Source organism: Ovis canadensis, chromosome 18 (assembly GCF_042477335.2).
Source record: "Ovis canadensis isolate MfBH-ARS-UI-01 breed Bighorn chromosome 18, ARS-UI_OviCan_v2, whole genome shotgun sequence".
Taxonomy (NCBI): Eukaryota; Metazoa; Chordata; class Mammalia; order Artiodactyla; family Bovidae; genus Ovis; species Ovis canadensis.
The window spans coordinates 28,880,087-28,901,778 of NC_091262.1; the positions used below are offsets into that span (position 1 = coordinate 28,880,087).

The 21,692-nt window shown below is 46.7% G+C and overlaps 1 protein-coding gene across 12 annotated transcripts in view; it reads left to right on the forward strand.

The window, feature by feature from the left end:
• AKAP13 (A-kinase anchoring protein 13) overlaps positions 1 to 21,692 on the forward strand; it is a 320,574-nt gene that overhangs the window by 134,540 nt on the left and 164,342 nt on the right. For all 12 annotated transcript variants that reach the window (XM_069559264.1, XM_069559265.1, XM_069559267.1 and 9 more), the window contains exons 4-5: positions 1,760 to 2,056; positions 11,548 to 11,731. In XM_069559264.1, the coding sequence (XP_069415365.1) occupies positions 1,760 to 2,056; positions 11,548 to 11,731 (481 nt within the window). The remainder of the gene's footprint in view (positions 1 to 1,759; positions 2,057 to 11,547; positions 11,732 to 21,692) is intronic.

Genomic DNA, 21,692 nt, shown 5'->3' on the forward strand with positions numbered 1-21,692 from the left:
TTCCTCACAAAGGAAAGCCTTTAAAGAGGCCCCTGGGGGGAAAGGGGCTTCCCTGGGGACTCAGATGGTGAAGGATCTGCCTGCAATGCCAGGAGACCCAGCTTCCATCCCTGGGTTGGGATGATCCCCTGGAGAAGGGAATGGCAACCCTCTCCAGTGTTCTTGCTTGGAGGATCCCACGGACAGAGGGGCCTGATGCGCTATGGGGTCACAAAGAGTCAAACAGGACTAAGCGACTAACACACACACCATAGGGGTCGGGGGAAGTCTGCAGAATATTAATTTATTTCTCTTGTTGGTCACATGGGGGGAGAAAATGATTGTTTTCTCTTTCAAAGACAGCAGAAAGCTTCGTTTGCTGTGCTGGGTGGGAAGCCTCTGTTGGCTGTGCCTGTGGTCTGGGAGGGTGGCACTCAGGGACCCTCCAGCTCATCCAGAAGCCAGGATGGGCTCTCCATGTGGGTGGTTTCTGGGAGCCTGGCCCTCAGGTGCCTGCAGTTCCTCAGGCAGCACACCAGGGGGCGCAGCTCACTCAGAAACACCAACTCCAGTTTCTTTTCTCATCACAAAGATATTTATGGAAGAAATGATGATGTTACGAGCATAGTTCCAATGAGCTGAGATCAGTGCCTAAAGGTGGAGGAAAAGTGTGTTTTGATGAATACATTCCGCATCTTGGAAATGAATAACATTGCTGAAAACCCCAGGGAGATCTGATTTTCCAGGAATGCCTCCCTGCGGACACAGGGCTCACACCTTCCTGGTCTAGACACCAGTGGAGCTCTGTAGGGTGGTGGGTGGCTTGCTGCCTGGTGTCAGAGCTTATGCATTCTCTGCCCCTCTGGGCAGTGGGCACCGTGGTCCCTGGCCCTGGCATTGCATCATCCCTGTGCAAACCGGGCAATTTCTTTGAAGTTCTCTTTGCATTACAGGAAACAATAGGCATTTCAGAGCAAAAGTCATTTTCTCCGCCTTGAGTCAGTTCATAACAGTGAGGTGAAATCAGGTCGCGTGCTTGGTGCCTGTTCAGTCCCTTCAGTCGTGTCTGACTCTTTGCCATCTTATGGACCGTGCCCTACCAGGCTCTGTCCGTGGGGTGCTGGGGCCTCAGTCCAGTTCCTGCTGGGTAACCCGTGGAAGTGACTTTTACCCTGCTGGGTTTCCAGATCCAGGGCGGCTCAGGAGCCTTCCCACTGGACGGTAGGCCTCATCGCAAGGTCCTTGAGCTTTCATTCTTTAATTTGTTCAAGTTGAACAGATTAGTGCATATTGAGATTTTCAGAGACTGTTAATGCCAGGTTATTTGGTAGGCGCACTGGGGCTTCCCAGGTGGCTCAGTGGTAAAGCACCTGCCTGCCAGTGCAGGAGACAAGGAGACGCGGATTCAGTCTCTGGGTCGGGAAGGTCCCCTAGAGAAGGTAATGGCCACTCACTCCAGTATTCTTGCCTGGGAACATCTCATGGACAGAGAAGCCTGGTGAGCTACAGTCCATGGGGTCTCAGACAATCAGACATGACTGATTGACTGAACAACAACAGGGGAACCAGTTGATCTTCGCGAATAGCACTTGTGAAAAGTGAATTAGAGATGGAGTTTTGTGAGGTGTGGAAGATTGCCGTCAGAGCTTTGGGGAAGGAGGGGGTTCCTTTCAGGAGGGGGGGTGTGCTTGTCACGCAGGAAGAGCTGAGGTTCCCGCCGCCGCCCCGTCTCTCAGGAGGAGGGCTCTGATCTGTCTCCCTGCTGCCTGTGCCTCCTTAGGTCATGACTGCTGCGAGACAGTGAAGGTGCTGCTCTGCGCTTCCAAAGAGGGCCTGCCCGTGCTCGTGGTGGCAGAAGAGGACTTCCGGTTCATCCAGGACGAGGCCTACGACGCAGCCCAGTTCCTGGCCACCAGCGCCGGCAACCAGCAGGCCCTGAACTTCACCCGCTTCCTGGATCGCTCAGGACCCCCGTCCACGGACGTGAACTCCCTCGATGAGAAGGTCGCCCTGGCCTTCAGGCACCTGAAGCTGCCAGCGGAGTGGAATGTGTTGGGGACAGACGCAGCCTCACACGGTAAGGAGCTCGGATGACCCGCAGCCTTTGAGCTTGGGATTCTTTGTATTTGGATGGGGCTGCTTTCTTAGGGGGATGATCCTCCCGTCTCCCATGGTGGCTGCGTAGGAGCAGAGTGGCCTCAGTGGCGCCTCTTCTGCTTCCTCCTGCCAAGCTGTCGGGCCTGTTCTTGTTGGGAAACGACCCCACGGAGGGCTCACTCGCAGCGGCAGCTCTCAAGTAGCCGGTGGCTCGAGACCCTTCCGTGGCCTGGACTTCACGCTTGGTCTCCCGTGTGTGGAGAGAGGCCCATCCTTCGTGAGGAGGGCAGCAGAGGAGTGTTTGACACTTCTTTCTAAAGATCAAAGACAGGATTTTCATTATTGTATTCTCAAGGCGTCTAGGGATTCCATGAGATTGGAAGAAGGAAAAGACGGGAGAAATCAGGAGGGGCGCACAGGGGAGCAAGCCGAGGCCTGGAGCGCCCACCCCGCGCGTTTGTAACCAGAATGCCCTCACTCTGGTCTATTTCATCTGCTCGGGGCTCCACTTTTTAAAAAGCAGTGATGTAGTAGGTATCTATAAATGTTCCTCTTTTTGTGACAAGGGATTTCCTATGTCATTACTGTGGTAAATGACACCTGTTGTAAATGTCTGTGTGCGTACACACACACACACACACACATCTGATGAAGCAGCCTATACCTGGAGTCCAATGAACAGCATCATCTTTCCCTGCTGAGTGCAGATGTAATGGAAAGATTTAGGAGTTACACAGAGATCAGAGTGTTTGCTTTGTCCCTGACAGAACCTGAATGGAAAGGCTGATCTCAGTTCGCTTGTCAGAAGGGGTTGCTTATCCTCTCGACTCTTATCTGGAAGAACAGGACAGTCACAGGACCGCCCTGCAGTGTTCCTGACTTTGGTTATTGTGTTATGAAGGGGTCGCCCAGAAGGCCCCGGCCCCCTGCAGGCAGGCAGACTCTGACTGAGCAGGAGCGCCCAGCAGGGCTGAACCGGGAGGGCGCTCAGTTCCCCGCTCTCTAGACCGACCAGATAGCTGTGTTCTTCTCGTGGAAGAAGGACAGTGAGGTTTTGCTAGTTTTGGTTCTCTTAGATCCACTGACTTTAACCACTGGGGCGGTGACCAGCTGCAGGAAGGGGCCCCCACCGTCAGGGGCTTCCTGTCAAGATAAAACCGGGCACTCCTGCCAGGTGAAATACAAAAGGAACCTTGGATGCTCAAATGAAGGGAAAAGCATTTATCGTTTTTCTTTTTAACATAGTGCCTAAGAAACCTCTGCATCACTGAGATCTAGCGATCAGAAGATTTGCCATTATACAGGACAGTGGGCACTTTTCCAGAAACCTAGTGTTCAGACATTTCTAGCTCCTCCTGTTCTCCGCACCACCACCCCCGCATATTGAGTGTTTGTTGATTGATTGATTGCCCTGGGTCTTCATCGTTGTGTATGGGCCACCCCCCCCCCATATTGATTGTTTGTTTGTTGGTTGATTGCCCTGGGTCTTCATCGTTTTGCGTGGGCTTCCTCCCCACCCCCCGCCATATTGATTGTTTGGTGAATGATTGATTGCCTTGGGTCTTCATTGTTTTGCGTGGGCTCCCCCCCCCCCCCCCGCCATATTGATTGTTTGGTGATTGATTGATTGCCCTGGGTCTTCATCGTTTTGCGTGGGCTTTCCCTGCTTACGGTGGGGGGGCCACTCTTCGCTGTGGTGTGTGGGCTTCTCTGCGGCAGCTTCTCACTGCGGTGGCTCCTCTCATTGCAGTGGCGTCTCTTACTGCAGACCATGGGCTCTAGGTAAGCTTCAGTCGTTGCAGCCTGCGAGCTCGGTGGTTGTGGCCCACGGGCTTAGTTGCTGCGGCATGTGGAATCGTCACAGATCAGGGATCGACCCCTGACCCCTGCATTGGCAGGAGGGTTTTCCACAGTGCCCCACTGGGGAAGTCCACTCCCGCGGTTTCTGTGTTGTGATTGGAATGGCTGTTCTGGTTGCCGTTCATAGATCAGTGTCAAGAAGGGTCGCATTAGTTATTCATGGGGCATAAAGTTGTTCTGCGCGGTTTTGCTTTGTCTTGTTTAAAGGAGGCGCAGGAATTGGATACTTTGTTCATGTCACCTGGTTAGAAAGAACTGTAGGAAAAGCACCAATCTGAGATGTTAGACACATATCCTTCTCTTGTCTGGGTCTTAGCATCTTTGTCTTTAATAGGAAGCTTGCCAGATTTAATATTTTTATGGTCTTTCCGTGTACTTCTTAAGCTTCTGTTGTACAGGAAGGCTAACTCAAATTTGGGCACTTAAGGAAATGCCTGAAAACCGCAGCAAGGCAGTGTTGCACATTCTCAGGACAGCCAGGGGCTCACGAGGATGCACGACCACATCGCAGACCTCGCTGGGAGAGAGCCAGCCGCCCCAGGAGCCAGTGTGCAGTCTCCTATAAAGTTAGGGTTATTATGCGACCCAGCATTCCCGCTTTTCGCTCTCTGTCCTAGAAAAACGAAAAGTTACATTTACTTAAAGAAATCTTTGCCCTAATGTACCTGTAGCAGCATTATTTATAATTACCCCAAGCTAGAAACCACCCAGATCTCCCTCACTAGGTGACTGTACACACAGACTATGGTACATCCATGCAGTGGAATACTACTCAGCAAGAAAAAGGAGTAATCTGTTGACGTGCGCATGAACCTGAATGCATCTTAAATGTATTGCACTAAGAAGTCAGATTCCAAAGTTACTCTGTGACTCAATTTATATGATTCTCTAGAAAGGGCCCTGGAGAAGGGAATGGCAACCCACTCCAGTATTCTTGCCTGGAGAATCCCATGGAGAGAGGAGAGCCTGGTGGGCCACAGTGCAAGGGGTCACAAGGAGGCAGACACAACTGAGCAGCTTTCACTCACTCACTCACTAGAAAGGGCAAAATTGTAGGGACAGAAAATAGATAAGTAGTTTCCAGGGGCTTGAAGTAGGGGAAAGGTCTGACCGCAAAGGGGGTCCTGGGGAAATTCTCTGGGTGTTGGATGGTTGTGTGTCTTGGTGGTGATCCTGGAAATCCTGGAGATTTCCACAGACAGAGGAGCCTGGCAGGTGGTGGTCCATGGGGGTTGCAGAAGAGTCAAGTAAACAACAAGCAAAGCATCAATAATAGGTCCTCGTTTATTGTTGGGTGGTGGTGGGTTCAGCCGCTCAGTGGTGTCCAACTCTTTCTGATCTTGTGGACTGTAGCCCACCAGGCTCCTCTGTCCTTGAGGTTTCCCAGGCGAGAATACTGGAGCCATTCACTTCTCCAGGGGATCTTCCTGACCCAGGGATTGCACCTGGGTCTCCTGCACATCTCCTGCATGCAGGTGGATTCTGTACTGCTTGAGCCACCAGGGAAGGGGGACAAATGCAAAGAAGCAGTCTGCCTAGAGCAGAGAGCTGCACATCAGATGCTTTTAGAAAGATGTTTAAAGGAGGAAGGTAAGTCAGCTTGGTGCCTGGGGTAAGCACACAGCTAAATAGAGCACTTGTTACATAAGAGGACTGCTTCCTGTTGAAAGCTGGGTGTTTACAGGTGTTTCAGCCTGACACTTATACAAAGAAGTGGGGAAAGATTTATGGTTGATCCTCCCACTCTAATCATTTAGATGCAGTGCTTTTAACTTTTAAAGCTCAGGTCACTAACTCCTTTGGAAATTGCTCCGATTTCTCTGGAGGGGAAAAATACACATTGGAACCTACCTGCAAAATTTTACATATTGTTTCAGGAGTCAATCTCCCTGAACCACAGGGGTGAACGTGACGTTAAGAACTCTTGGCTTTAGCAGGGAACTCAAACCTGGGGCTCTGTAACAACCTAGAGGGGTGGGATGGGGAGGGAGGTTCTAGAGGGAGGGGACATATGTATACCTGTGGCTGATTCCTGTTGATGTTTGGCAGAAACCAACACAATACTGTAAAGCAATTATCCTTCAATTAAAAATAAATTAAAAAACAATAAAAGAACTCCTGGCTTAGGCTTGATATTGTGACGAGAAAGCATAGGCTGCAGGGTCAATTTGTTAATATCCTGGCTTCATTGCAAGAGTGTGTGCAGAATATTTAACCTCTCTGTTTCTCAATTTGTTCATCTGTAAAATGGAGGAAAATATATCCTGGAGTGTGTGCTAGTTTGCAGGCTTTTAAAAATTTTATTATTATTAAAAAAAATTTTTTTTTTAAATTTGGCTACGCTGGGCTCCCCAGCTGTGGCACCTGGGCTCTAAAGCACGCAAGTTTGGTAGTTGCAATGTGCAGGCTTCTGCAGTTGCAGCGTGTGGGCTTAGTTCCCTGGCGGCATATAGGATCCTGCTTCCCCAACTGGGGATCGAATTCATGTCCCTGCGTTGCAGGGTGGATTCTTAACCAGTGGACCAGCAAGAAAGTTCCAGGCTCTTCATTTTTAGCATGCCATGACCAGTATCCAGTAACCTTGTGGACAAGACAGTGATGAGCCCTGATGCAGGAAAGCAGCATGTTCTATAAAGGACTTAAAAAAAAAAAACAAAAAACAAACTTCTTTGAAGCAGAATGAGAGTATTTGAGCTTATTTCTAAAGTCTTTCTTTATCCTCCTCTGCTGCTGCTAAGTCACTTCAGTCGTGTCCGACTCTGTGCAACCCAATGGATGGCAGCCCACCAGGCTCCCCCGTTCCTGGGATTCTCCAGGCAAGAACACTGGAGTGAGTTGCCATTTCCTTCTCCAATGCATGAAAGTGAAAAGTGAAAGTGAAGTCACTCAATCGTGTCCGACTCTTCACGACCACATGGTCTGCTGCCTACCAGGCTCCTCTGTCCATGGGATTTTCCAGGCAAGAGTACTGGATTGGGGTGCCATCGCCTTCTCTGTTTGTCTTCCTCAATGTTCTTTACTTCCTAGTTACATGAAGCACTAGACTTTTTTTTTTTTTGCCTTAGTTCTGCCTTAAAGGCAAATAATACAGGTTCATCTGGGTGGAGGGTGAATGGTGGGGTGGGAGTATCTTCCCTCTGAGCCACCAAGTTTCACTGAGGTTGTCTCAGGTTTTTAATGAAAGGGTGAACTAAGATGGTTTTTCCCCTGAAAGACCCTCGTACAGTAGCAGTCAACGTGACTTTCTGGTAACAGAAGGTGGGCCTTGAAAGCCCTGCTCTGAAGAAAGCAAAGAGGACCAAGGTCCTGGGGCAAACCTACATTCTTATTTAGTCACGGTGTTGTATAAATAACCGAGAAGACCTGGTCGTCTCTGGGGTAGAGAGATTTGGAGTGGAGAGAAGGATGAGACAGGTTTCATTCAGCCAGTTTGCACTAAACAGCAGCCCTTGAGTTTTCAGTTCTTTGTATCTGGTGTTTGGTTAGTGAAACCACAATGGTAATCATTTGGGGTTTTAATTCCCATACCTTTCCAGATTGCTTGATAGCTTTCCATTGAAATTTTTCCTTAGCTGCTCTCACTAGACTTTGTTTTCACCTATTCGTAGCTGCTAAAAAAGAAAATAAGCTAGTAGAGATATTTTATAGTATATAATAATAATCTATAGGATTGACTCCAAGACAGGTGTTGTCTTCATTATGGAGCACTTTAGCTCCAAAAGGTTTTATTGCCTCTCAAACCTGGATTCCGTCACAAGGTCGTGCGTGGCGTTTTTCCAAATGCCCGTTTCTCGCATGGGCCTGCTGTTGCCCATCCCCACTAGGCGTGAGAATTCCTGCATCATGCTGGACCTGAGGTTTATTTGAGAAGGAGACCAGAGCAGTAGGAAGAACGGAGATTCTGAAGTCTCCCAGACACACATTCAGAGGGCACTGCGAGCAGGGTGGCTCCAGCGGTAGGCGAAGCACGTGGAGCCTTGGATACCATTTTGTTCACAGAATTCGGGGCCCTTTGGGTAGACAGAAAAGCCAATGGCTTGAAAAGGTGCAGCTGTCTCCCGAGGACGGGCACGGCGCCTTTCTCAGCCGCCTCACGAGGACGGGCACAGCACCTTTCTATGCCGAGCTGAGCGTGAGGGAGGCTTCCAGCAGGCGAGCAGATAGGAAGTGAGACGCTTCCTCCTGCCTTCTCCATGGGAAGCTGGGCCCAGGCCCACAGAGCTGGGTTTTTTGTTTTTTTTTTTCCAGTTGAAAATAGCTAAACAGGAAAATCAACCAACCAGCGTAAGGTCCTGGAAATAACACTGAAACAGAAAGGGCATGGGAGAGGGTCCTGAGTATTCAGATGGTAGCCTGTCTAATTTTCATTAAGAAACCCAGGAAAGACTCAGGAGAGGTTTTTCATTTGCCCTTTAAGAGATTGAAGAAGTCAAACCTGTTATAAAATCAGAGAAGGAAGCAATGAGGGAGAAAAAAATATAAGTTCAATGATTGTGTTAATCAGGGTCGACCAGAGAACCAGAACCGGTAGGAAGGTTATTTCAGGGAATGGCTTGCACACATGTGGGGACTTAGCTAAGCAAGTCCAAAATTTGGAGGGCGAGAGTGGAAGAGAAGATGGGGGCAAGCTGAAGCTCCCCTGGACAGGAGGGGCAGTCCCGCGCTGGATGGACTCCGCAGCCACAGGCTGACACTGTCCTCTTCGGGAGGGTTTCTTCTCTCTCCAGGGGAATCTCAGCTCTGTCTTTAAAGCCTTCCAGCCGGCTTGGAATCCAGCCTTCCCAGATTCACCAGGATAATCTTCCTTATTAAATCAACTGATTAGGCCCTTTAATTACATCTGCAGAAAAGCCATCACAATGAGGGCAAAGATGGAAGGGAGTTGTCTTAAATGATGCAAGGACAACCAGGATGCCATAGCATAATTAAATTCAGACTGGGGACAAAGGACCCGATTGACCTCATAGGAAATGCAGTTAGTGATCTGAATAGCAAAGTTGAGCAGCTCTCACAGTTACAGAGAAAACACAAAGATCGCAAGAGAGAAAACAGAACAGAGGTCAGTTCTAAATTGTCGATCTTCTGGATTTTAAACTGAGATGAAAGGAACAAAAGCAATGATGAAAGTGTGTGTTAGGTAAGAAAAATTACTTTTGAAGAAAAACAAGAGAAGGTGCTTCTTAAGCTACAGTATAAGAATGCTTGTGTGATTGATTCTTTTTTTTTTTTTTTTACAAAAAGAGATGGGATGGAGGAACGGAGAGGGATTGGTTTCTAGACTCAAGACAGAAGCATCTTCAGATCTTGCTGATTTTTGCTGTGGGCAGTTATTAACCTGTTTTCATCCACAGAAAGAGGATAGAAGGTGAAGGTGAAGTCGCTCAGTCGTTTCCGACTCTTTACGACCCCATGGACTGTAACCTACTAGGCTTCTCCGTCCATGGGATTCTCCAGGCAAGAATACTGGAGTGGGTTGCCATTTCCTTCTCTAGGGGATCTTCCCGACCCAGGGATCGAACCCGGGTCTCCCGCATTGGAGGCAGACGCTTTACCCTCTGAGCCACCAGGGAAGCCCCAGAAAGAGGATAACGAGGCCTTATAGGGTAATTGTGAGAACGGAAAGAGTGAATACAGAGCGCCTGGCGCAGTGCATGGCATTTGAGCAGCCTTTGCCGGACGTTACTGTTCTTATTACCTGTTGATCGCAGAGAGGGGCGGCCTAAAAGCAGACGTGGCACCTTCCTGAGGACTGTAGGATGAGATTCGGGGTCCTCTGGGTGCTGGATTGGGGTGCCAGCTTCAAGCAGGTGTATTGCCTTGTTGTTGGAACTCTGCCTTTTGAAGGCTGAGCTGACTCAGAGCAAGTGAGGGATGAGGAAGACTGGGGTTGCACAGGAACTGCTTTGAGGAGGTGCCATCTAGTGAGACCGGATTAACCAGTCTGTAAAAAATCCCCGAGTTCCCTGGCAGTGCCTTATTCGCTTTTTTGTATTTGGTAAGGATGTCAGAGTGCCTGTGAACAAGCGCAAGGCACAAGTCACGTGGTGACACTTGCCCTTTTCTGGAAACTCTTTCCGTCTCTCCTCTGGCCTGGCCACCTGCTCCGAGGTGTTGATTCACACTGGCGCCCACACATGCACTGGTTCCTTCCATAATGTTGATGTCTTTCCAGCCTCTGCCTCTGTCACCCATCATCTAAACATTTAGTGTGCTGAGTTCTGTAAGGACAGTGTCAAATACGAAAGATGGTTTTTGCCTCCCAGGAGACTTAGCCCGGCAGTAAGGAGACTAGACTAAGGTACGTGTAACGTTAGAAGACAGTGCAGTTCACAATTGCAGAGTTGCGATGCATTTATTCTTACCCTGCTGCTCACGTCTGAAGCATCAGGGACTGAAATGTAAGGGGAAATCACTGGGGTCCAAGAAGGGTGGGCGTGCCCGGTGGGGTAGGTCGAGCCCTCCGGGAAGCTTTGGAGAATGAGAGATGTTAGCGCAGCTGAGGGGGGCGAAAGCAGGCACAACCCCAGGGCACCATTCCCATTCCGGACTCTGAGTGGTACTCCCTGGGGTCAGGTAAGCCCAGCCTCATCATTCCAAGTCGGGCAAGGCGCAGAGAGTGTTGTCGCGAACCTGGATTGTGATTAGAGGTCAGAAGGGACAGAGCAGAGAGCGGGAAAGGGCAGGAAGGCAACATTCACTGAACACCGCTGCAGCCTTCACCTGACAAACGTCTCGCCCACCCCTCTGAGCTGTTATTGCGGCCGTGGGAGCCGCTCCAGGGAGGCCGGGAGGGGAGCTCCAAGAGCTGAAACGGGTTGTGTCCAGTCACACGGGCAGTAAATGCCAAATGGGAACCCAGGTTGGTCTTGACTCCAAAGCCCTTCCTCACTCTGCCACTGTCAGAGTGACTCTGTACCAAGAAGAGGCCTTCGCCTCAGGTGAGACAGGCACGTAGTTTTCCTTCTGAGACTGTTAGCCTATCCTCTTGGAGTTGGTCTTTCTTATTATGCCTGAAGATGCATTTCTTTCTTAAACAAACAACAAAAAAAGCTGCCACTGCCAGCAGTTTGATTTGCCCTTCATGTGGGAGAATAAAAAGATCTGTGTGTACTTAACAAGCAGAACCTGTTTTTAGTGTTTAACTAGCCAAGTCCTCTCTGGGTTATATATTTTAAGTAATTATACTTTTTGATACACCCATCTAAGCCCCAGCAACTGTTCCCCATGGATCCTGATCCCCATGTAGCGAGGCTGCATTGACTTCTTAAGTGTTTTCTGTCTGTCTGTCTGTCTGTCTTCCTCCCTCCCTTCCCATATGTGTGCAGTCACCCTTAACGTCTGCATTAAATCAGAATATAGAAATGGTTCCTCTTTTGTAGGACTGTCTCCTATAGGAGATTTGGCCTCTCATCCTTTTTTCTAGCTTCGTTTTGTCTTTTGAGAGATGATTCTACTCTGCCACGGTAAAATTGTTCATGTTATATGTTGAGGCTTAATGGTATGCTCTCAGGGGCTTGGAGGCAGTGGCGGTAACCTGAACCATCCCTTTCTTCTTTTGCTCTGGGTTTTCACGTTCTCCTCCCTGATCTTCGTCTTGTCCACTGTCTGCAGATGGTGGCCCCCGAGAGACGTTGATGCATTTTGCTGTGCGGCTGGGGCTGCTGAGGTTGACGTGGTTCCTGCTGCAGAAGCCAGGTGGCCGCGGAGCTCTGAGCATCCACAACCAGGAAGGAGCGACACCTGTGAGCCTGGCCTTGGAGCGGGGTTATCACAAGCTGCACAGGCTCCTGACCGAGTAAGTGCGCTTTCTCCCATTTCCTCCTCCTGGGCTGGCCCCGCCCCCGATTCACAGTAACCCCGCCCATGTGGCATCTCTAGCCTTAGCTGGGAAGTAAACCCTCAACTCTGGGCCTTGCCTTTCGCTGGAGGTCGGTAAGCTTGCTCCTGCTTAGCACTTCATTGTCTGAGAGGAACACACGTAAGTCACCTTCCCTTTTTTTCTCTTTCCTCAGCTTTCTCTGCCCTCACTGTTTCTTGCCTCTTAAATTTTACTGAAAACTCAGAATAAGTCTGGTCTGTAGGGGTAGCACTCTATGAACCAGGGCATCCAGTTTCCCCAGCTTAGTCCAAGAGGGAACAGTCTTTCTGTGCCATATATATTTTTTTCCCCCGATATACACTTGAACTTCAATTCTTAGTTGAAGTTCTTTAATTCTTGAAAGAGTTAACCCGAAACAAATACTTGTAATAATTGCATATAGAAAGTATACTGAACGACTAAGTTTTGGTTTGAATGTAATTTCTATAAATAAAATTGAGAGCAGTGGTCTCTTCATACAAGGAGCAGTGAGAAGCAGCCGAGTTGTCCTGGAAACGTGCTGTCGGAAACCCTGCCTGTGTGTCTGTGGGACCAGTTAGACATTCTGACTCTTCAGAGAGTGCTTGGAAGGAAGGCCGTTCGTCAAAACATTCAAAGAGTTTGTCTTCCTTTTTTCTTGAGTAAATAGAAAAATGCATTAGAGAGCCAACAATTTTTTTTTTAAGTAAGTCTTTGCAAATTCTCAGGTATCTTACCCATGTTAGATTCGATTTAGTTGCCTTTTATTTTTCACTCTTCTAAACTGTGTGTGTGTGTGGTGGGGGGTAGTCTGGAAGGGCCCAGAAGAGATCTCAATGTAATATAACTTCCTGTAATACAAATGGGGTTGGGGGTATTTGTTTTTCTTTACCTGCCCCATGGTTAAAACATCCCCAATCACTCCAAACAGCAGGCTCCTTGCGGAAAGCTTTCTGATGGGTGCCTCCGATCCAGTGACAAGCGGGAGGGGGCACACTTCATGTCAGATGAGCTGTGGATATTTGAGCTCTCCCAGGACAGTATTCCAGAGGGCAACGCGTTCCGTTCCCTCGCACTTCCCATCTGGCCACGACTGGATTCCTTCTGCTTGTCTGCCTTACGGCCTCCGGAAGACAGGCCTCGTCCCAGAAGTTGAGACCATCAATTCCATATTACTGCCGTGAAGTTCAAGTGCAGTTTTCTCCAGATTCAGTCTTAGAGCGCAGAGGTTTTGCTGGGAACCAGAGTTGGTGATGGGGAAATAGAATGATTACAACAGCTTCTTTATATGCTGGGAGAGGATGTCACAAGACCATTCTTGCAGCACAGCTTTAAGGAAACTAGTGTGTTTTTGGAGGAAAGACTTTGCCTTGCTTTATACTGCCACCTCTGTTACATGTGAGACAGCCGCTTAGCTCCTTCCGAAAGGGAGTAGGTAAAGGAAAGCCAGCTTGAGAAGTCTCGACCACAGTGGGCTACAGCAGGGCAGTAGCAGCACCCGGTCACAGACCTAACTCTGAGCTGAGATTGTTCTGGCTGTTACTGTTCTGCAGCTAGAAAAAGTGCCAAGTCCTAATTGTTCTTCAGTCACTAAGTCGTGTCCCACTCTTTGCCACCCATGGACTGCAGCACGCCAGGCTTCCCTGTCCTTCACTATCTCCCAGAGTTTGCTCAAATTCATGTCCATTGAGTCAGTGATGCCATCCAACCATCTCATTCTCTGTCATCCCCCTCTCCTGCCACTTTCAATCTTTCCCAGCATCAGGGTCTTTTCAGTGAGTCAGCTCTTCACTGCAGGTGGCCAAAGTATTGGAGCTTCAGCTTCAGCATCAGTCCTTCCAATGAATATTCAGGGTTGATTTCCTTTAGGATGAACTGGTTGGATCTCCTTGCAGTCCATGGCACTCTCAAGAGTCATAGTTAGCAATTTAAGAAATGATCAGGAGGTGATTTTACTACATCCCTCACTCTTCTGTGATGTCAGTAGACTTCTAGAATTTCCAGCATAAAGAGTCAGAGGAGATGAGATCATCTTTTCAGATGAGGAAGCTGAGATCCAGAGTGGCAGAGTGAGGGGATGAGAGTGACAAGGTGGCTGAGCCAGAAACAGAAGGCACATCTCCTGAGAGGCTAGCCAGTGTGGCCAGGCTCCCCGCTAAGATTCGGAGAACCCAAGAGGAGACTTCCTGGGATCCACAGCCTTTGAAATTAACAGAAGTTATTGCATGTGTGTTTCTGAATAAAGAATTCATTTTGTGAAATTCACAGTGAGATTTGTGGGAAGTTAAGAATTGCTGCGCTGTGTGATGGTTATCTCTCTTAGTTGTTCACTAAAATCTTTAGACCTGGGTATGCTTACTCCTTCTCCCTTTCAAATTGTAAATTCTCACGTAGGCCTGTCTCTTATCCTCCCATTGCAGTTAATAGGAAATTGAAGTATCGTTTGTATCCATTTTACATTAATTATAACTGTTTACAGTTTAGCCTTAGCTGAAACATCAACTTTATTTCAGTCCCTTTATACCTCTCCCAAGAGAAATCTGTGGTTTTGATTCTTTGCTGCTTATACCGAGTGTTTTGGGCAGGGAACTGAAGGGTGCTGTGCTGATTTGGGTCCAAGTTCTTTCTGTGTTTGTGTCCCTAAGGCTTATTTCCATAGTCTGTTTTGACTGACTGAGTCATTTCTATGTGAAATGTGCTTCGGGTTAAAAGCTTTCTCTTAAGTAAGACTCATGTCTATAGGGAACCTCTGTTTAGGACATTTTGGGGAGTTCCCCTTTCCTGTAACCTGTAGCTATTGATTTTCACTTTGTTCAGTGACAGGGAAGAAAGAGATCTTGTTGACTTACAGCTCTTTTGCTTTAGTTTTTATTTTGACTAGGGCTGCTCAGGTGACTTGGCTGTGAAGAGCCTGCCGGCCAGTGCGGGAGACACAGGAGATGTGGGTTCAGTCCCTGGGTTGGGGAGATCCCCTGGAATAGGAAATGGCACCCCACTGCAGTATTCGTGGCTAGAAAACTCCCTGGACAGAGGAGCCTGGTGGGCCATGGTCCATGAGGTCACAGGGTTGGACACATGTCTTCATATTTTGATTTACATTGTGAATATGGATGCATTTGTAATCTGAAAATTCCCCTTAAGTAAAATGTTACCAGTTTTGCCTGAGAAATCTTACTCCTCGAAGAGGACCCTGCACCTCTGCTCCTGCTTCTTTGAGGTGGATGCACGGTCATCTCCCATGTTTTGAGGAGCTGGTTGCACACCCCGCCCAAGGTCCCTCAGTGATGGGCAGAGCAGGGAGATGACCCAGGTCTTCAGGCTCTTGGGTTAGGGTGCTCGGGAATGACGGCGTTAGAGAAGCGCTGCATCAGCATCGTCTAACAGGAGGATGTTCGAGCTGGGAGCTACCTGATATCTCGTTCATTGAGTGACAAATAAGAAACCTTAGGACCTGGGTCACTCATCAGAGCTGAGACCCAGAGGCAATTCATGGTACAGCCAAAGTGTGCAAACTTTGGGGTCAAATCTAAGTTTGTGTTTTGGCTCTGCCATTTTTAGCTGTGTTAGTTTGGACCCATGAAGGAACTTTTCCTCTCTGAGCTTCAGTAATATCGGCTTCCTAGAATGATGACTGAAGGCTGGGCATGTGCAGTGTCAAAAATCAGGGGTTATTGATCACAGAGTTTATGGTCATTTCTTGGAACACACAAAGGAGCTATAAATATATATCAGCTTGAAGAGAGACAGTATAGTATGGTGGAATTGCTTACGGATGAAAAACTTAATATCTGAATTTCCCCACTTAGTAGCACAAGTGACTCAGAAAAAGTCACTTTCCCACTTGAGTCTCATGCTTCTCCTCCCTCATGGATAATAGCTCGTCTGTCTACACCATAGGTTGTTAGAACCAAGTGAGATTTGTGCAGATGCCTTATTAAAGACTCTGCACGAAAGTGCCCTGTATAGTCATAAAATCACTGAAATGATTTTCACTGATCAGTGAAGCTCACCTTCCCATTGATGGATCTGCCTACACTGTCCTTTTTTAAATGTTAATTATAGTTGTCTGCGAATCACAATCAGTAGAGAGGTCGAGAGAGTTGTAGCAGAGCAGTCTGGTTTTGAGTCCAGGGTCTGCCTGTGTAGAGCTAGAGCTGCGTGGTGTTGGGTGATCCACTCATGTAGAGCCTTAGTGCCTGTTTATAACATGGGAAGAATAAGAGGGACCGTCTTCAGGGAGGGGCTTTGAGAACAGAGTAGATAGCATTTCAGGGAGTGGGGCACAGCACAGTGGCTGACATAGATGTCATCTGCCCTTTTCTTATTTTTCCGTTCATTCTTTAATTGTCCTTTCCTTCATATATTAAGAAAAATATGGCCAAAATGTTGGAAGTCTTTTCAGGTCGTGTTTGAACATTGCTGTTTGATAAGAGTTTGAAATTATTTCCCAGTGTAGCAGATAACACTTTAAAAGATTAGTGTAGTTCTCTGATACATAACAGTGATGTCGGTGCCTCTGGGTTGTTGGAACTAGATGGGTAAGGAATCATTTACAGTGCTATCACCCTTACAGGAAGAGTTATTTCTTTGAGGAATTTCCACTCCCCAGTGTTGACATAAAAGTGCTGAAATATTTTATTTGCCCAAACAGTGAGTTTGAAAGTATTTGTCCTAACAGTACTTCACCTCCTTTTCCGTATCAGTTCAACAAATCTCTATTTGTTGAATGCCTGCAGTGCCCTAGAAATCATGGTTGGTACGTTGCAGGTCATACTTCATTTTAACCTTATTACAGCCTTGTGAAATAGGTTTTATCTGTTTTATAGATGAAATATAGAGGCTCAGAGAATTGAAGTAATTGGCCCAAGGCTTTATAGAAACGGCGGAACTCCTGGTACACACGCAATGTGGAATTGCCAGGGCACCGTACTTCCCTCAGTGCAGATTTGACAGGAGGCAGACTTGGGAAGGGCCCCTGGGATGCTGGGTGAGTGGCACTCACTCAGGGACAACCAGCTTTCAGTTTAGTCCCAGCCTGTACTCTCCCAAGCAGTGCAAGATCCTCACTAAAATAACCTAATGTTTATATTTCCCATCATACGGTTTTAAATCTATTTTTTCGTTACCCGTAGGCTACCTTTTTGCATTTCGATTCTCCCGACAGCCTAGTGAGTGAGTAGGGTAGGTATTGTTTTCCCCGTTTTATAATCGGGGGAACTGAGGCCAGAGAGGTGAAGTGAGTCGCCCAGCATCATGAGGCTACACACCAGGCGCAGAGTCCAGTGTGCCCGGGCGGGGTTGGCACGACTTCGTGTGCAGGGCAGAGACCCGGCCTGGCAGACCGAGGCTCTCCGCGGGTGGTTCATGCTGCAGCATCCGCAGCGGTGACCCCGCTCTGAGAGTCTGGGGGTGTGGCGTCCACGCCCACCTTCTGACACCTTTGTTCTTAAAACCCGAGTTCAGGGTCAGGTGGTAGAGTAACTGATACTCAAGTGTACGCGTTTCCCAACAGGACCCAGTCCTGTTGAGCAGGACGACCTGTGAACACAGTGGTTGCCTTTTCAGGGTCCTCTTCAAGTACTTGACAAGTGGGTCCTTGGTAGCCCATCAGCTGCAAAACAAGTGTGTAGGCTTTGCCTTTGCTTACGAGGAGAAAGGATGAACAGATGTACAAACTTAGATTCAAATTGATGGACAAAGCAAACGATTTTTTAACTTTACGTTTCTCTAGCCCAAGTCCTATCCAGCCATATGTTTGTCTGTCCATCCCTCTCTCCCTCCGTGTATCCATTCCCTCATCCTCTTTTCTCATTGTGTCACCTGGGGCTTTTGTGTTTTGGTCAAGACAGGATGGTAGAATTGAGTGGAAACTAGGCTGGTAACAGTAACTGAGTGTTGAATACCTGCTGCGTTGGCACTTTACACTGTGTACTTAAAACCTCTTAGCAAATGTCTCAGATAGAGTTAATACAGGTAGTATCAGTATTTTTTCTACAGATGAGAAGATAGACCCAGAAAGGCTAGTTTGCCCAAGGCCATGTGGTTAGTAAATTGGCATTATTCACAAGTTTGTGTATTGGTTGTTTTAAAACTCTTAATACAGTTTTATGAGGAGGTGTTTTTGGTAAAATTGTCAGACTTTTAACCAAACTAATGATTCATAGATTTGGTTTTCAGTAACGCCCCCCTTTTCCCCCTTCCTTTTTTGGTAAATTTCTAACCTGAAGCATTTTAAGAATTTTGACATTTCATTGTTTGCTTTGTTAAAAAGCCATTCAGCTACTAATCTCAGGATTTCCTTATCTGGCAACCTGCTGGCAAATTGCAAAATGAACTCTCTGTGGATAATGTTTGTGTTTATCTAACAATTACACTGGTTACCATTTATTATATTTGTGTCAGGCATTTTGGGTAAATTCTCATGTTATTTCTCCTCTCCCAAACCCTTTGGGGGTGGGCACGTTATCCTCAGGTCACAGGTGATCACCATAGCTGGCGAGTAATGGGGCAGTAATTTTAACCAGATCAGAAGTCTAAGTTAAAACCCATGGTCTTTTGTACTACCTTGGTCTTTCTAAGCAGGTGAGTGGGTCCTGGTAGTTGGTTGGAACAACAGAGCCATTCCACATGTCTTGTGACTCCTACTGTGCACGTCTTTTCCCCGCTGCAGTATGCATGCAAACAGTCCCAGCCTGTGTTTATTCTTGGTGTAACATTTACGCCTCAGAGGTTTTCTTCAAAGAATTACGAATTTACACAGCTTAATTAGTGGCGACAAAGTTTCTGTGGCCAACAGCACATGATATTGAAAGCATTTCTGACTTGACTACAGACCCAGGTGGAAGAAAACGTGGAATCAGAGCATAGGGCTTGATGGGTGTTTGTGAGAAAATGAGGATCTGTTGGCACTCTCTACCCTCTAAGGAGCACACACCTTTAGTATACACATTATTTTCATTTGATGAATTTTGAAATTTCCTTAAAGACATACCAGGACAAAGAATGACTTGAACATCTTACTTGCACTTATTATTAACAGAAATGAAAATGATTTTTAAGCAAAGAAAATAAGGAATGTTGAATAAACCTGTGTGGCTAAAATCAGTATTTAGCCAAAGCTGACTATCACCAGTGTAGAATGAAGTTGTCTTGTACACAAATAAATATGAAACAGTATAAAAAGTAATTCTATGTGTTTACTAACGTTTAATAGTTTTTAAAGTCTTATAGTAGAAAAGCAGTAATTTCTCAGCATCACCAGCTTCTATCTGCATCACTCTTGATTCCTTAACAGCGTACTTACTTTCTGTTGACACACTAGTGTCCCTAAACAGGTATGTGTTAGAAAATTATAATTCAGGAGAGTTCTTCCAGAACATGTTTTCTAAGAGGAATTTTGTACCTAGGATTCTTGATTTAGTGATTCTCAAAGGTTCTTGAACTGCTGAACTTGGTTAGTACTAGAAAAGTCACTTTGGCAAGGTTTTGCTCAATGGTTTTATTGTCCATACACACTTTATACACCATTTATAAAGGGCTTGAGCATCCCTGGATATAGGTATAGGTGGGGGGTCTTGGAACCAATTCCTGCAGATACAGAGGCATGGGTGTGTATTGTGATGTCCTTGAAGTATTCTTAATAATACTGTTGTTTTGACATTTGATTAGCAAAACGTATTTGAGGTACCTCATTTTTTCCTGTTATTTCTTTATACATTTATATCTGGATTGAGGATAATTTGTCATAGTGACTATACATGGGTTTGGCATGTCTCCTCTTTGTAAAATTTGGAGGTGGCAACATTGACTTTTCAGCTTTTATTTTTTCTAAGATGTGAATCATTTACAAATAGAATCTTCCTTGAAAGGCACATGGCTTAAATGGAATGAGAGATGTGCATATTAAAGCATTTATTCCAGTAAGTGTTTATTTGGTGTTGTGAACAAGTTAGCAAACAGTTAATCAGAATTAGAGTTTTTATATATCCTAACATAATTCTGAAAGAGATGGGAATACCAGACCACCTGACCTGCCTCTTGAGAAACCTATATGCAGGTCAGGAAGCAACAGTTAGAATTGGAAATGGAACAACAGACTGGTTCCAAATAGGAAAAGGAGTACGTCAAGGCTGTATATTGTCACCCTGCTTATTTAACTTCTATGCAGAGTACATCAGGAGAAACACTGGGCTGGAAGAAGCACAAGCTGGAATCAAGATTGCCGGGAGAAATATCAAGAACCTCAGACATGCAGATGACTCCACCCTGATGGCAGAAAGTGAAGAGGAACTAAAAAGCCTCTTGATGAAAGTGAAAGAGGAGAGTGAAAACGTTGGTTTAAAGCTCAACATTCAGAAAACGAAGATCATGGCATCTGGTCCCATCACTTCATGGGAAATAGATGGGGAAACAGTGTCAGGCTTTGTTTTTTTTTTTTGATCCAAACTCAGTGCAGATGGTGATTGCAGTCATGAAATTAAAAGACGCTTACTCCTTGGAAGAAAAGTTATGACCAACCTAGATAGCATATTCAAAAGCAGAGATATTACTTTGCCAACAAAGGTCCATCTAGTCAAGGCTATGGTTTTTCCAGTGGTCATGTATGGATGTGAGAGTTGGACTGTGAAGAAAGCTGAGTACCAAAGAATAGATGCTTTTGAACTGTGGTGTTGGATAAGACTCTTGAGAGTCCCTTGGACTGCAAGGAGAGCCAACCAGTCCATCCTAAAGGAGACCAGTCCTGGGTGTTCGTTGGAAGGACTGATGCTGAGGCTGAAACTCCAGTACTTTGGCCACCTCATGCGAAGAGTTGACTCATTGGAAAAGACCCTGATGCTAGGAGGGGTTGGGGGCAGAGGAGGAGAAGGGGACGACAGAGGATGAGATGGCTGGATGGCATCCCTGACTCGATGTACATGAGTTTGAGTGAACTCTGGGAGTTGGTGATGGACAGGGAGGCCTGGCGTGCTGTGGTTCATGGTGTCGCAAAGAGTCGGACACGACTGAACGACTGAACTGAATATAATTCTTCCTTGTATCTTTTTTTTTTTTGTAAACAGTAGTGGCTCAGAAAAGGTAAGATGATCTTCATAAAGTTATCTAGCCAGACCATTCTTTCAATATTCATATTAACTGTCAAGCTGTTTCTCTATTAATTTAACCATCTGAAACACTCTTGTATAGTGCATAGTGGCATTAATGAGTTTTCTCAATCACTAATTATTGTGGTGTTTTACTCTTAACAGTAAATACACGTATGCTCTAATTGGTTATTAGAATTTTTGTAGCCAGAGTGTATAAGGAGTTGTGCTCTTTATGTACTTGATCGCTGATCACATACACGTTGGGTAGGCATTCAGCTGTTTGGCTTTAAATAATAGCAAAGCAGAACTTGAATGCATCCCTGTTGTTTGTCATCTGTGAACCTGTTTTCCTCATCTGTGACATAGGAAGTCACAGCACGTACCTCATAGGTCTGTTCAGATTAAGTGAGAGCATGCCTGTGCAGTTCTCAGGAACTCAGCCCGTCGCTTTATTTGGACAGCGAGGAACGAAGATGCACGGGCACTCAGCTTAGTGTGGCCGTGACACCTCTCCGCACCACCACCCAGCTTCTAACACGTCTTTTCTGGTCAGGTTCACTGCACAACTGCAGTGCTATCTCGTGAAACAGCAGGGAGCCGAGAGTCTTGTTTCCTTCTAGCGGTAGAGTGGTTTAGGGGTGGCTGCCTGACCGTTACCCCATAAGCAGAGTCTCCGTGCCTTTTTCTTTTTAAATGTCTAATACTCAGAAACTGCCTTCTGGTTTATTCATTAGAGTCACACCACCCCTGGCATCCCATGGAGTCACAGTTTATTGAGCACTTTGGGAGAACCAGATGCTATGCTGGTAACACTTTACAAAGTCAAGGTCGCTTGA